Genomic DNA, 14,169 nt, shown 5'->3' with positions numbered 1-14,169 from the left:
CACTAAATCAGATAACAAATGCACTAGCAGGATGCTGCAGACCTCTATGATAAATGTGTGGACAGCGCAGATGCAAAATACTGAAGGAGCAACCACAAGTAGGTGTGATGCAGTGTCTGGATTACAGCCTATTGATGACGCTTATTCTATTAGATCAGGCAGGTTGCCCAGCATTATATAAGTGCACCCTACATGAACAGACACCCCAGTATACCCAACCATCACTAAAGAGGCTGGCTGCATACTGCATAAAAATGAAAAATAATGTATAAAATACATTACATGAGGTAAGAGACAGAGACGCCGACGCTACAATGACAAAACACTTGCTCCATCCTGTGCACAGTCTCTGATAAATATTTGCACCTATTCCACCCTCAGGACACTAAAAACAAATCCCTGCAGTGCACTTTTGATTTGTGCAAATCACACGTGGGGCAGCCATTGTTTCTCCCTCCACACTCTGAAGTAAATGAACATAACATGTTCAAACCTGCAAAGCAGCGCTCGGGAAGATTGTAACCTCATACGGGAAGCACTAATAACGGCCAACAGAAGTTTTAATATAATCAGAGTGTTGACATTTTTTTATTTACCCCATGACTTTGTTGTATAATTTACATTTTGGGCTTGATGCATAAAAACAAGGGTTACTCACGCTTCATGATGAGATGAGCTTGAGTCTGATGGCACTGACTCATGAGGAGGTGTGTGCTTCTTCATAAATCAGGAGTGCCAGATGAGCAGTGCACCTCTGTGTGCTCTTTGCCACAAATTCTACTCAACCACCTGCTGGAGTAAGATTTGTGGCATAGGAAATCCTGGCGTAAAAGCTTTGATGAATCAGGCCCTTTGACTTGATCACTTTCAAGCATATTGTTGATGAAACTACATTCTTTGAAACAAAAATTGTTAATTGAAAAATGTGTAAATAAAAAGCAAAACTACACAAACTTTATAACAATTAGTTAAAGAACCCCTCCCATTAACTTTTTTTTCCCCAAAACCTGTGTAAATGTTAGTGTAGTGTCAGCATGTTAATATACTCACCAATCGCCGTCTGCTCCGGTATCCAGTACTGCTCCAGTCCTCTTCTGAGTCATGTGACTCCACGGGTCATGCTGCGCACTGTGTTACCCAAAAGTGACTTTTACAAAGTAAGTCTAAGGAGCGTCAGAACTAGGCTTCATAGGCTTACATTGTAAAACAGACTCCCGGCTCACACATAGACCCCAATGTGATTCGGAGAGTCTGGAATTGCTTGCACGTGACTCAGAAGAGGACTGAAGAGTACTGGATACCGGAGAAGATGGCAATCAGTGAGTATATTAAAGAGGTTGTCCACTACTATGGATAATGCCCCCAATGTATTTAAATAGTGGAAATAAGATTATTTGTAAAAATTGAAAAAGAATAATGAATAATAAAAGCAATCAGTCTTTATTTCATATCTTAAATATCTTCTGGACCTGCAGAAACGCTATTCACAGCACGAAACAGCTGTCGTCCGTCTCTTTTCCCCACACTCCCTTCTTTCCACTGCATTTCATTCAAGATATGAAGTAAATACAGATTGCTTTTAAGGAACAGTAAGTGCAGCCTTCATTATTCTTTTTAATTTTCTATATTAAATACTATTTCAGGCTTGCACCTATATGTCCCTATGTTTTTGGGCAGTGAGCTCTTTCCATCAGGTGGCGTCCATTAGTAGCTTCTGAGGAGGTGCAGATATTCTACCTTGTTTTGCAAGATTATTTGTAAGTACCTTATGCTGTCCTTCTTGCCTTTGAGTGGCTCTATCACTGACCACTCACAGGCATCACGTGACCTCCGGCTGCAGCCGCATCTGACAGCAGTGACTCAGTGCTGTGCTCCCCGCGGTGGATGCTGGGCTGTGGGTGGGGTTTCCCCACACATCACTGCTCAGCATTCACCTCGCGCTTTCCCAATGAATGCAAGAGAGGGAAAGCGCGCAGTGGATGCTGAGATGCTGGGCTGTGACGCACGGGGAAACCCCGCCCACAGCCCAGCATCCACCGCAGGGAGCGCATCACTGAGTCACGCCTGACTCAGTGACGGAAGCCAGAGCCGGCGGCAACCGGGGGTCATGTGATGCCTGTGAGCGGTCAGCGATAGCGCCACTCATAGGCAATAAACACAATGCAAGGTAATTACAAAAAAATCTTCTCTCCCCAGGTTAAATACATTGAGGGCATTATAAAAAGTAGTGGACAACTTCTTTAACATACAGATACTACACTAACATTTTTACTTGTTTAGGGAAAAAAAGTTAATGTGAAGTGTTTGTTAAGGACCACAAAAATCTATCTCGGAGAACACAATGGTCCAGTGAATATTCGTTTATCCTTCTTTAGGTCACAGAGAGTACAGATTAGTTGATGGGCCTAATGCTTGCTCAGGACATTTGGAAGCCATGCATGGTAATATATGGGGATCTGTCTGTGACATTGATGGAGAATTAAAAACAGCCAATGTTTTCTGCAAAGAGCTACAATGTGGAGAAGCTGTGCCATCATTACTAAACTATACGAGAATGAATAAAAATACATGGACAGAACAAATCCAATGTACTGGTAACGAGTCCAGCTTATATGACTGTGTAAGAAAACCTGGAGACGAGGAGGAATGCAGCAAACAAAATCCTCCTGCTATTCAATGTAAAGGTATGTGATATTGTTTACATTGCTACCCAATAATCAGCTTTTAATTGACACAACCAGTATCAGGATGTAGCCCCAATTTTCTTCCTTTCAAAATTGTTTGATGAAATGTTTGCATTAATTTAATGTAGAATGTAATTATGATTAGGAAAAATTAATTTTTTTTTTAAGATAGAAAACAAAATAGAGAACATTACCAGTATATTAGGTAATAAATAAGTGACGGAAACCAAAGGAATTGCAAGTTAAAGCAACACACCAATCAAAACTGAAAATTTTCCTATTCAGGCGCACGGGTGGCTTCCTGCACTCATTGTGCCCCTGGGATCCCCTCTGATTCTGGAGCCTTTCCTCTGCTCCCATCCTCTCTCTCCTGGGCCTCTTTTACCAGGCCTGCTCTCCTCTCTCTACTCCTCCTGAGCAGAGCTCCTCCAGAGCTCCTGCTTCCAACTCTCTCTCCTCTGACTGAACTCTCTCCACTCAACTCCACTGCTTATAGAACCTTCCACCCTCTCTTTTATACTACTACTGACGGTGCTCCCCTGAACTGCTTCCTCCACCCACACCCACTATATGGTTCCACCCTCCAGCCAGCGACCAGGGACTATGCTCTCCCTTAGGAGCAATCTCGCCCTTCCCCACTGGAGTGGAGTGTGCTGGATGCGGGTGTGTGGGTCCCGGGTAGTACTCCCTCCTTACCTGAGAGTGGGGTACTACACCTCTGGGTGAGATGCAGTACCTCTGTGGCGACTGAGCCTGCAGGGGCGACACACGTGCAGTGGCGTCATAGGTCTTTTTCGAGCCAGAAACCAGAGTCTGAAGTAAGGAGGCCGAAAGAGGATTTGCGCAATGGGGAAAGTGGAAAAGAAAAGGCCCTGAGGACCAGACTGCAGGCTCGGTGGGCGGTGGGACAGGTGAACAGTGAGGTGAGGTTTTTTTTTACATCCTATTTTTATGTTCTGGGCTCTGCCCCATCAACAGAGCAGCCTGGAGAGGAAGAGCTGATCTGTTGGTGTGAAGCAGCAGAATCGCCATCAGCAGCATTCAGTGATTGCTCTGGGTCAGTGTTGGGTAGAACAGGCAGGTAGTTGACTGCCCGTTAGTTTTTAGGTGAATATTAAAAAAATAAAAATGTCCTGGATAACCCCTTTAACAAATTAAAAAAATGTTATATGGAGTGTTGAACATATGTCACTTTATTAAGAAACTGCATTTAGACCTATGAGCTTTTTTTCTCACACGTGTGCTTTTCTCATTATTGGTCTGTGTGTCTGATTTTACCATTCTTGTTGCATCCTATTTTCTGTTATGAAGAAAATAATTTCTTAGTTTTTCCTTCCTATTAAACACTAAAATATGGATAGCACATAGATGACAGTCATGGGCTAACCCTTTTTTTTCACAGTGCAATTGACTTGCATTGTCGAGTTTGATTCGCAATACTGATCAAAGCAGGACACGTCTTAGATTTATTCTTGCGGAAAATCGGTCTACAAAAAAAGAACATGCGAAAAGGCACATTGTTTTTGGTCCCAGGATCTATCACTGTAATAACGGAAATCATATGTTTAAAAAAATTGTGTTAAAGAGTCTTTAGTATTATCTGGTTTCTATGACTATTCTAACATAGGTAATATGGTGGAAAACAAAAACAAATATTCATCAAGATAAAATGAGGAATGAAAACTGATAAAGGTGATGGGGTATATGTTGAAGTTGAGCAGATATATTCAAATGTAATTGGATTCTCCTTGAATATTACAAAAACCTGCATTTGCAAAAAAAAAAAATTCAATTCAATTTCTCGAGGATTCATCATTGGCGCACATGATCGACCACTGCTCTATTCAGTTCGATTCAGTTCTTAAGGTCATGTTTTAACTTATATTGATTTTTTTTTAGGTTTATTTAATAGCTACAGACTTGTGAACGGCAGTCATCCTTGTTCTGGGAGAGTGGAAGTATTATATGAAGGACAATGGATGGCATTATGCAGCTCTCATTGGGGTCTACAAGAGGCTAATGTACTCTGTAGGCAAATGAAATGTGGAGTTGCTGTTTCCGTTCCCGGTGGAGGCCATTTCGGGAAATATAATGTTACTACCACATACCGATTCCATTGTACAGGTACAGAACATTATCTGGAGTTCTGTACTATAACTGCACTTGGAAATAGCAAATGTCTATTCTGGGATACTGCTGGTGTTATATGCACAGGTAAGAGTTATTCTAAAAGTTTTAAAATAATATATAAAGAATATGATAATATTTGAATCAGGTTTATCCTTCACTCCCTTTGTCCATTCATGCAAATGCTCATTTCACTTGCACATCAAAAGCATGTCCAGAATCTACTCTTTTCTTATCATGAAAACTGCAAAAATATTTACTGTCACTTTATTGAGCCACAAGTGCAGTGAGTGGGCCCTGCAATTACAGCTCTACTGCCTCTCTCCCTATTCAACATCTGCTGCCTGCCTCCTGTCTCTGACTAATAGGTCACTGATATATGGGTGACCTGCCAGTCAAAGACAGGAGGCAGGCAATAGGCGGGAAATAGGGTTAGAAGCTGGAGAGCTGTAGGTTCAGAGCCCGCCCACTGCACTTGTATCTCACCATTAAATTTCAACTATGGATTTCTCTAAAAGAGTAAGACAGATTTCTGCAAGTATTTACTCAGCATTAAAGCATCTTTACTTCCAAATCATTAGTTTGGGGTATAAATTCCTGATGACAGGTTCTCTTTATATAAATTAAAATCCCTTAAACCTTTCATGATCTTGATCGTATAGGTACGTCTAAGTTTGTAGCCCTGCCTTTGATGCAGGCTCTGGTGCTGAGCGCGCATCTCTCCCTGCACATGACAGCTGATCTGATCAACTGACATGTGCCTCTAACAGCCGCAGGTGGATCCAAGATCCAACCGTGGCTGTTACCAAGTTAAATGCCGCTGTCAATCACTGACAGAGGCATTTAGCACGAACTGGCCAGAAGTGCATCACGAGACCATCAGCGACCCTGTCATGTGATCGCGGGGCATTGATGGGTTGTCATGACAGCCAGGGGTCTGCAGAAGATCCTCGTGCCTGTTATTGTGAATCTCCTATGAATGCCGACCCGCAGCCGGCATTCATAGGAGTTCGTGAGTGCTGCTACACATAGCAGGGATGAAGCCCTGCTATGTGTAGCACAGGGGATCGGATGATTGCAGCTTCAATTCTCCTAAGGGGACTGTAGAAGCCAGTAAGAAGTAAATTAAAAAAACAATTAAATATTAAAAAAATAAAAAAAAAAACACAAAAGTTCAAATCACCCCACTTTTGCCCAGTTCCAAATAAAACAATTAATATTAATTAATATATTGATGGTAAAATAAAAAAGTTATGGCCCTGGGAAGAAGGGAGGCAAAAAACAAAAGAGCAAAAATGGAAAATGGCATAGTGGTGAAGGGCTTAAGTTTTGATAAATTGTTTGAAGGAAACCATTTCAGCTGGTCTTGAGTGAAAAGAACAAGCTTGATCTAATTTTAAAAGGAAAAGAAGCAGATGGCACAGATTCTCAAAAGGATATGCATATTTCAATGCGCAGTTTTATACTGCTCAACTAACTTCCAAAATTGGCTGCTGTTATCTAGTGTGCCCAAAATATGCCAGTTCTTTCATGTTTTCAATGCTGATCGGGACAGATAGGCAAAGTTCAATAAAAAAAAATTAAAATGGGCAAAATAACAATAGACATTTGATGGTCATTTAAAAGGAAATATACAACTTAAAGTATATTCTTCTATTAAACATGATCCTGCAGGAATTCATAATGGCTGAATTAAATCTCTTAGAGTTAATCACCCCGAATTTGCACTTCAAAATAACCACATGGCTTTGAAGAAGATGAAGAAACGATAAAAATTATGTTTGCTGTTTCAAAGTCTTTTCTTCTATAGCTCCAAAAAATAACAGTATTGTAAAAGCAAAGTGTCCAGTGCTCCATTGGCGTGGCTAAATGCGTCATCAGTGCACCATTCCACCCACCTATTTAGATTATTGCCAATCCTTCTATGTTCTAGGGGACAACATTTCTCCTTGTTTCTAAAGGAGGAATGTTACGCCTTAGAACCCAGTCCAGAGCCTCTCACCTAGCCATATCAGATCTCATACTTTGCACTGACGAGAGGAACCACTCCGAAACAGTGTCTGAAAATTGAGATTCTGGTTTGACTTTTATCCTAAGTCATATTGCAAGGCTTGTTAAAGTGTCAATATTGACTTTTAGGATCGCTGCTTCCTGTAGGTAGCACTAGAGTTCTAGTCCTCTCCCTTTCTGAAAAGACAATTTGCATATTTAATCCTTCTATGTTAAATGACAGAACTGACTTGCCCAGAGCCACTAACTGAAGCTTAACCACAGTTATGTGATTACTGTCCCTGTGAAGAAGAGAGCATGCAAATCCCTCTATCCCACACGTGTCAAACTCTGGCCCGTGGGTCATATCTGGCCCGCAGGGTGGTTTTATTTGGCCCTCGACACCAGAACTACCATTTTTATGTGGGACCGTTATTCTGTATGATGGACTATGTGGGGCCCATTATACTGTACGGAGGACTATGTGGGGCCCATTATACTGTATGGAGGACTACATGGGGCCCATTATTCTATATGGAGGACTATGTGGTGCCTATTATACTGTATGGAGGACTATGTGAGGCAATTATTCTGTATGGAGTACTATGTGGGGCTTATAATTCTGTATGGAGGACTATGTGGGCCCATTATTCTGCAAGGAGAACTATGTGTGGCCCATTATTCTGTATTGAGGACTATGTGAGGCCCATTATACTGTATGGAGGACTATGTGGGGCCCATTATTATGTATGGAGAACTTTGTGGGGCCCATTATACTGTATGGAGTACTATGTGGGGCCCATTATTCTGTATGGATGAGTATGTGAGGCTCATTATACTGTATGGAGTACTATGGGAGGCCCATTATTGTGTATAGAGGACTATATGGGGCCCATTATACTGTATGGAGTACTATGTGGGGCCCATTATTCTGTATGGAGGAGTATGTGAGGCTCATTATTCTGTATGGAGGACTATGGGATGCCCATTATTATGAATGGAGGACTATGTGGGGCCCATTATACTGTATGGAGTACTATGTGGGGCCAAATATTCTGTATGGAGGAGTATGTGAGGCTAATTATTCTGTATGGAGGACTATGGGAGGCCTATTATTCTGTATTGAGGACTATGTGAGGCCCATTATATTATATGGAAGACTATGTGGGGCCCATTATTCTGTATGGAGTACTATGTGGGGCCCATTATTCTGTATGGAGAACTTTGTGGGGCCCATTATACTGTATGGAGGACTATGTGGGGCCATTATACTGTATGGAGAACTATGTGGAGCCATTATACTGTATGGAGGACTATGTGGGGCCCATTATTCTGTATGGAGAACTTTGTGGGGCCCATTATACTGTATGGAGGACTATGTAGGGCCATTATACTGTATGGAGGACTATGTGGGGCCATTATACTGTATGGAGGACTATATGTGGCCCATTGTTCTTTGTGGAATACTATGTGGGCAACCTTTCTTTTGTATGGAGAACTTTGTGGGACCAATTAAACTGCATGGAGGACTGTTTGGGGCCTATTATATTATATGGAGGACTATGTGGGGCCCATTATTCAGTTTGGAGGACTTTCTGGGGCCCATTATTCTCTATGGAGGACTATGTGGGAACCATTATTATGTATGGAAGACTTTGTGGGGTCCATTATTCTGTATACTGGTTGGCCCGAGACTTTGTCCAAGTTTTTCATTTTGGCCTCTCTGTGTGTTCGAGTTTGACATCCCTGCTCTATTTCCATTTTTGACATTGCGCCCGACTCCTTCATATTCTAATACTATTTATAAATATTTTCACTATGTAATTTTTTTCTACTCCCCTCTCCCATATTCAGGCAGGGAAATAGTTTCTAATAGTGTTTGAATCCAGATTCTTCCTAGAGCAGCAGTTAAAAACAACTTCTAAAAGAGCATGAGCTAAGCAGTAAAAACAGTTCTTGCTGAACGATTATTTTGATGAACTATAATAAAAGTAAGTTGGGCTACAAATAGTAGTTTACATTGGATACCTAATTCTACAGTTTACACATTTCAGTCATTCTCAGCCAGCTCAAAGAATTTTATATAAATCATAAATTATATAAATCATTGCTATAAAATATAATTAATAACTACTGTATATTATATAACCACAGGGAAAGAAGAAACAATGAGGCTGATGGATGGAGAGGATCACTGTGCAGGAAGACTAGAGATTTCCACAAACAGCACTTGGAGCAGAGCTTTCAGTGACCAATGGGGCATTAATGAGACCCACATTGTGTGCAGAGAATTACATTGTGGTCATGCAGTTAGTTCATTTATCAAAGAATCATCAGCGAGTAATGGTCATGTGTTTCTCAGTAGAATCTGTCAAGGAAACGAGACCCAACTGGCAGATTGTTCTATTACTAGATCATCTGATGAGAAGACATGGACTTATCAGGGAAAGGATATAGAAGTAACATGTTCAGGTATATTGGCTTCAGTATCAGTAATATCATAGAGATCCATTGATATGCATATATATATATATATATATATATATATATATATATATACATGCATACATTTTTTAGATAGATTCAAATAGAAAAATGGAACAGCACAATAAAAGCAAAAAGGTTGGTGCAAGGTCTCCCAAACAAGTATACAGTTGTAAGATGAATAAAAAATAAGAAGCAGACAGCATTCCAAAAAATACAAAGAAAAAAGTGGACTTTAATTGACCCATATGGTGTGTCATCGTTTCGGTAACATAGAACCTTTTTCAAGCCTAGCCTTGAAAAGGGTACTATGTAGCTGAAACGTCAAACACCATATGGGCCAATAAATGTCCACTGTTTTCGTTGTAATTTTTGGAATGCTGTCTGCTCTTTATTCTTTAGATACATAAAATGCTATACATATTTGTGGATTTAACAATATTAAAATTTGCCCTATTGCGCAGTTATTCCCCCTTATTTCGCTATGAGGTCTCTTCATACCCCAGAAAATAATAACAGTAATGTTTAAAAAAACAAAAAAAATACTTTTTCTCTCCTCACCACTCGTCTCTTTGGTCCCTCTGCTCCTCAATGTCCCTTGTCCGGTCTATGTGACATCTTCTTATCAACACTGCTCATGCTAAAATCCGGGGGCCTCTTCTCACTAGGCCAAGGCCTGTGGCTCTGATGAGGCCCAGGACAATTCTGTATATGCGAATGTAAGGTCTGGGTGCATGTTGTGAATCTGCATGCTCATGCACCGAACCATCCTTGGCCTCATCAGAGTCATAAGTCTTGGACAAGTGTGAGTAGAGGTGTGTGGTAAAGAGAGCATAAGTGTTTTTTCTATTGTTAACCTTTTGATTGAGTAGAGTTGAATTCTACTGAAATATATAACTCATCTCTGACCACAATATTATATATATATATATGTATTATATATATATATATATATATATATATATATATATATATATATATGTATATATACAGTACAGACCAAAAGTTTGCACACACCTTCTCATTTAAAGATTTTTCTGTATTTTCATGACTGTGAAAATTGTACATTCACACTGAAGGCATCAAAACTATGAATTAACACATGTGGAATTATATACTTAACAAAAAAGTGTGAAACAACTGAAAATATGTCTTATATTCTAGGTTCTTCAAAGTAGCCACCTTTTGCTTTGATGACTGCTTTGCACACTCTTGGCATTCTCTTGATGAGCTTCAAGAGGTAGTCACCGGAAATGGTTTTCACTTCACAGGTGTGCCCTGTCTGGTTTAATAAGTGGGATTTCTTGCCTTATAAATGGGGTTGGGACCATCAGTTGTGTTGTGCAGAAGTCTGGTGGATACACAGTTGATAGTCCTACTGAATAGACTGTTAGAATTTGTATTATGGCAAGAAAAAAGCAGCTAAGTAAAGAAAAACGAGTGGCCATCATTACTTTAAGAAATGAAGGTCAGTCAGTCCGAAAAATTGGGAAAACTTTGAAAGTGTCCCCAAGTGCAGTTGCAAAAACTATCAAGCGCTACAAAGAAACTGGCTCACATGAGGACCGCCCCAGGAAAGGAAGACCAAGAGTCACCTCTGCTTCTGAGGATAAGTTTATCCGAGTCACCAGCCTCCGAAATCGCAGGTTAACAGCAACTCAGATTAGAGACCAGGTCAATGCCACACAGAGTTCTAGCAGCAGACACATCTCTTCAACAACTGTTAAGAGGAGACTTTGTGCAGCAGGCCTTCATGGTAAAATAGCTGCTAGGAAACCACTGCTAAGGACAGGCAACAAGCGGAAGAGACTTGTTTGGGATAAAGAACACAAAGATTGGACATTAGACCAATGGAAATCTGTACTTTGGTCTGATGAGTCCAAATTTGAGATCTTTGGTTCCAACCACCGTGTCTTTGTGCGACGCAGAAAAGGTGAACGGATGGACTCTACATGCCTGGTTCCCACCGTGAAGCATGGAGGAGGAGGTGTGATGGTATGGGGGTGCTTTGATGGTGACACTGTTGGGGATTTATTCAAAATTGAAGGCATACTGAACCAGCGTGGCTACCACAGCATCTTGCAGCGGCATGCTGTTCCATCCGGTTTGCGTTTAGTTGGACCATCATTCATTTTTCAACAGGACAATGACCCCAAACACACCTCTAGGCTGTGTAAGGGCTATTTGACCAAGAAGGAGAGTGATGGGGTGCTACGCCAGATGACCTGGCCTACACAGTCACCAGACCTGAACCCAATAGAGAAGGTTTGGGGTGAGCTGGACCGCAGAGTGAAGGCAAAAGGGCCAACAAGTGCTAAGCATCTCTGGGAACTCCTTCAAGATTGTTGGAAGACCATTTCCGGTGACTACCTCTTGAAGCTCATCAAGAGAATGCCAAGAGTGTGCAAAGCAGTCATCAAAGCAAAAGGTGGCTACTTGGAAGAACCTAGAATATAAGACATATTTTCAGTTGTTTCACACTTTTTTGTTAAGTATATAATTCCACATGTGTTAATTCATAGTTTTGATGCCTTCAGTGGGAATGTACAATTTTCATAGTAATGAAAATACAGAAAAATCTTTAAATAAGAAGGTGTGTCCAAACTTTTGGTCTGTACTGTATATATATATATATATATATATATATATATATATATATATATATATATATATTGTAAGGTAGCGCTATTCATCACGCTGGGGGCACTCGCTTCACCAGGTCAATCAAAGCACACATGCAACTTTTTTTTCCGGAAATTCACAGTACAGCAGTTTATTACTAGTGTTGAGCCACCCCCGTAGTGTTCGGGTTCGGTTCGGTTCGTCGAACACCGGGATGTTCGAGGAACTGTTCGTCGAACTGTTCGTCGAACACCTTAGAACACCGTCGAACACCGTTAAAACCAATGGAAGGCAAACAAAAACACATAGGAACACATAGAAAACACCTTCAAAGGTGTCCGAAAGCTGACAAACTGCTCAGAAGACGCTTTCTTTAAAAAAGCCGGCCGGCAATTCAGCAGCGGCATACACCGGTACCCGACAATTTAGACATGAAGGAATAGAGCATCACACATAGATTAGATAGATAGAAACATGTCAGTCACATATATATGAAGTACAGTGACAGTGTTGCTTACTGTACTTGTCATTTAGTGTAAAGGATTTATTAAAAAATATAATAGTGTTTTCGTGCACCGTCTCTTTAAAAAAGCCGGCCGGCAATTCAGCAGCGGTACCCGACAATTTATAACAGACAGAATAGAGCTTCACACATAGATTAGATAGATAGAAACATGTCAGTCACATTTATATGAAGTACTGTGACAGTGTTGCTTACTGTACTTGTCATTTACTGCAAAGGATTTATTAAAAAAAATAATAGTGTTTTCATGCACCGTCTCTTTAAAAAGCCGGCTGGCAATTCAGCATCTGTACCCGACAATTTAGAATAGAAGGAATAGAGAATCACACATAGATTAGATAGATAGAAACATGTCAGCCACATATATACGAAGTACAGTGACAGTGTTGCTTACTGTACTTGTCATTTAGTGTAAAGGATTTATTAAAAAATATAATAGTGTTTTCGTGCACCGTCTCTTTAAAAAAGCCGGCCGGCAATTCAGCAGCGGTACCCGACAATTTATAACAGACAGAATAGAGCTTCACACATAGATTAGATAGATAGAAACATGTCAATCACATATATATGAAGTACTGTGACAGTGTTGCTTACTGTACTTGTCATTTACTGCAAAGGATTTATTAAAAAAAATAATAGTGTTTTCATGCACCGTCTCTTTAAAAAAGCCGGCCGGCAATTCAGCATCTGTACCCGACAATTTATAACAGACAGAATAGAGCTTCACACATAGATTAGATAGATAGAAACATGTCAGTCACATATATAATAAGTACAGTGACAGTGTTGGTTACTGTACTTGTCATTTAGTATTAAAATAAAGGATTTATTATTAAAAAAAATTGGCGTGGGGTTCCCCGTAATTTTAGTCTCTAGCGGAGGTTAAGCAGACAGCTGGGGCAGATGTTTGAAGCCTGGGAAGGGGGTAATACCCACGGAGCTTCCCAGGCTACTAATATCAGCCCACAGCTGAATACCTAGCCTTTACTAGCTATTAAAATGGAGGACCCCCCGAAAAAAAATGACGTGGGGTCCCCCCTAATTTAATAGCTAGCAAAGGCTAGGCAGACAGCTGGGGGCTGATATTAATAGCCCAGGAAGGGAGCCATGAATATTGGCCCCCTCCCAGGCTAGAAACACCAGCCGTCAGCCGCCCCAGAAATGGCGCATCCATAGGATGCGCCAATTCTGGCACTTAGCCTCGCTCTTCCACGCTGCCCTGGTGCGGTGGCAGGGGGTAATAGGGTTGGGGTTGATGTCAGCTTATAATGCCAGCTGACATCAAGCATAGGTTAGTAATGGAGAGGCGTCTATAAGACACCCCCATTACTAACCCCATAGTCAAAGTTAAAAAAAAACCACAAACACCCAGAATAAAGTCCTTTAATTGAAATAAAGACACAATTCTTTATTGTTCTAAATTAAACCATACTTACCATCACGCCCATTCCAGCTGAAGCCAACGATCTCCTGCAATAAAAGAAAAATAATAAAGCAACCTCATCCTTACCTTTCCATGGTTCCCAGGACAGCTTCAGCTCTGCTACATCGAGATGACAGGCTGGACCGCAGCAGAACGCTGCCATCCAGCCTGTCATCCCGCAGACACTGAGAAGCGCAGGCATGCTTGCGCTCCTCAGTGTCTGACTGTGACGGCATCCAGATGAGCCGACAATGAACTCGGCTCACCTCATGTACGTCACTGACAGCGTGGGAAAATTCTCCTGCACTCAGCGCTTC

The 14,169-nt window shown here is 41.0% G+C and overlaps 1 protein-coding gene across 2 annotated transcripts in view; it reads left to right on the top strand.

Annotated features, from left to right (window-relative positions):
* Positions 1-14,169, top strand: part of LOC141153875 (antigen WC1.1-like) — a 193,693-nt gene that overhangs the window by 86,218 nt on the left and 93,306 nt on the right. For both annotated transcript variants that reach the window (XM_073639116.1, XM_073639115.1), the window contains 3 exons: positions 2,376-2,684; positions 4,584-4,898; positions 8,955-9,272. In XM_073639116.1, the coding sequence (XP_073495217.1) occupies positions 2,376-2,684; positions 4,584-4,898; positions 8,955-9,272 (942 nt within the window). The remainder of the gene's footprint in view (positions 1-2,375; positions 2,685-4,583; positions 4,899-8,954; positions 9,273-14,169) is intronic.

The sequence above is a fragment of the Phyllobates terribilis genome, unplaced genomic scaffold (genome assembly GCF_046119375.1).
Source record: "Phyllobates terribilis strain yellow unplaced genomic scaffold, ASM4611937v1 Scaffold_7__3_contigs__length_470593459, whole genome shotgun sequence".
Taxonomy (NCBI): Eukaryota; Metazoa; Chordata; class Amphibia; order Anura; family Dendrobatidae; genus Phyllobates; species Phyllobates terribilis.
This window is presented reverse-complemented; position numbering and strand designations above follow the sequence as displayed.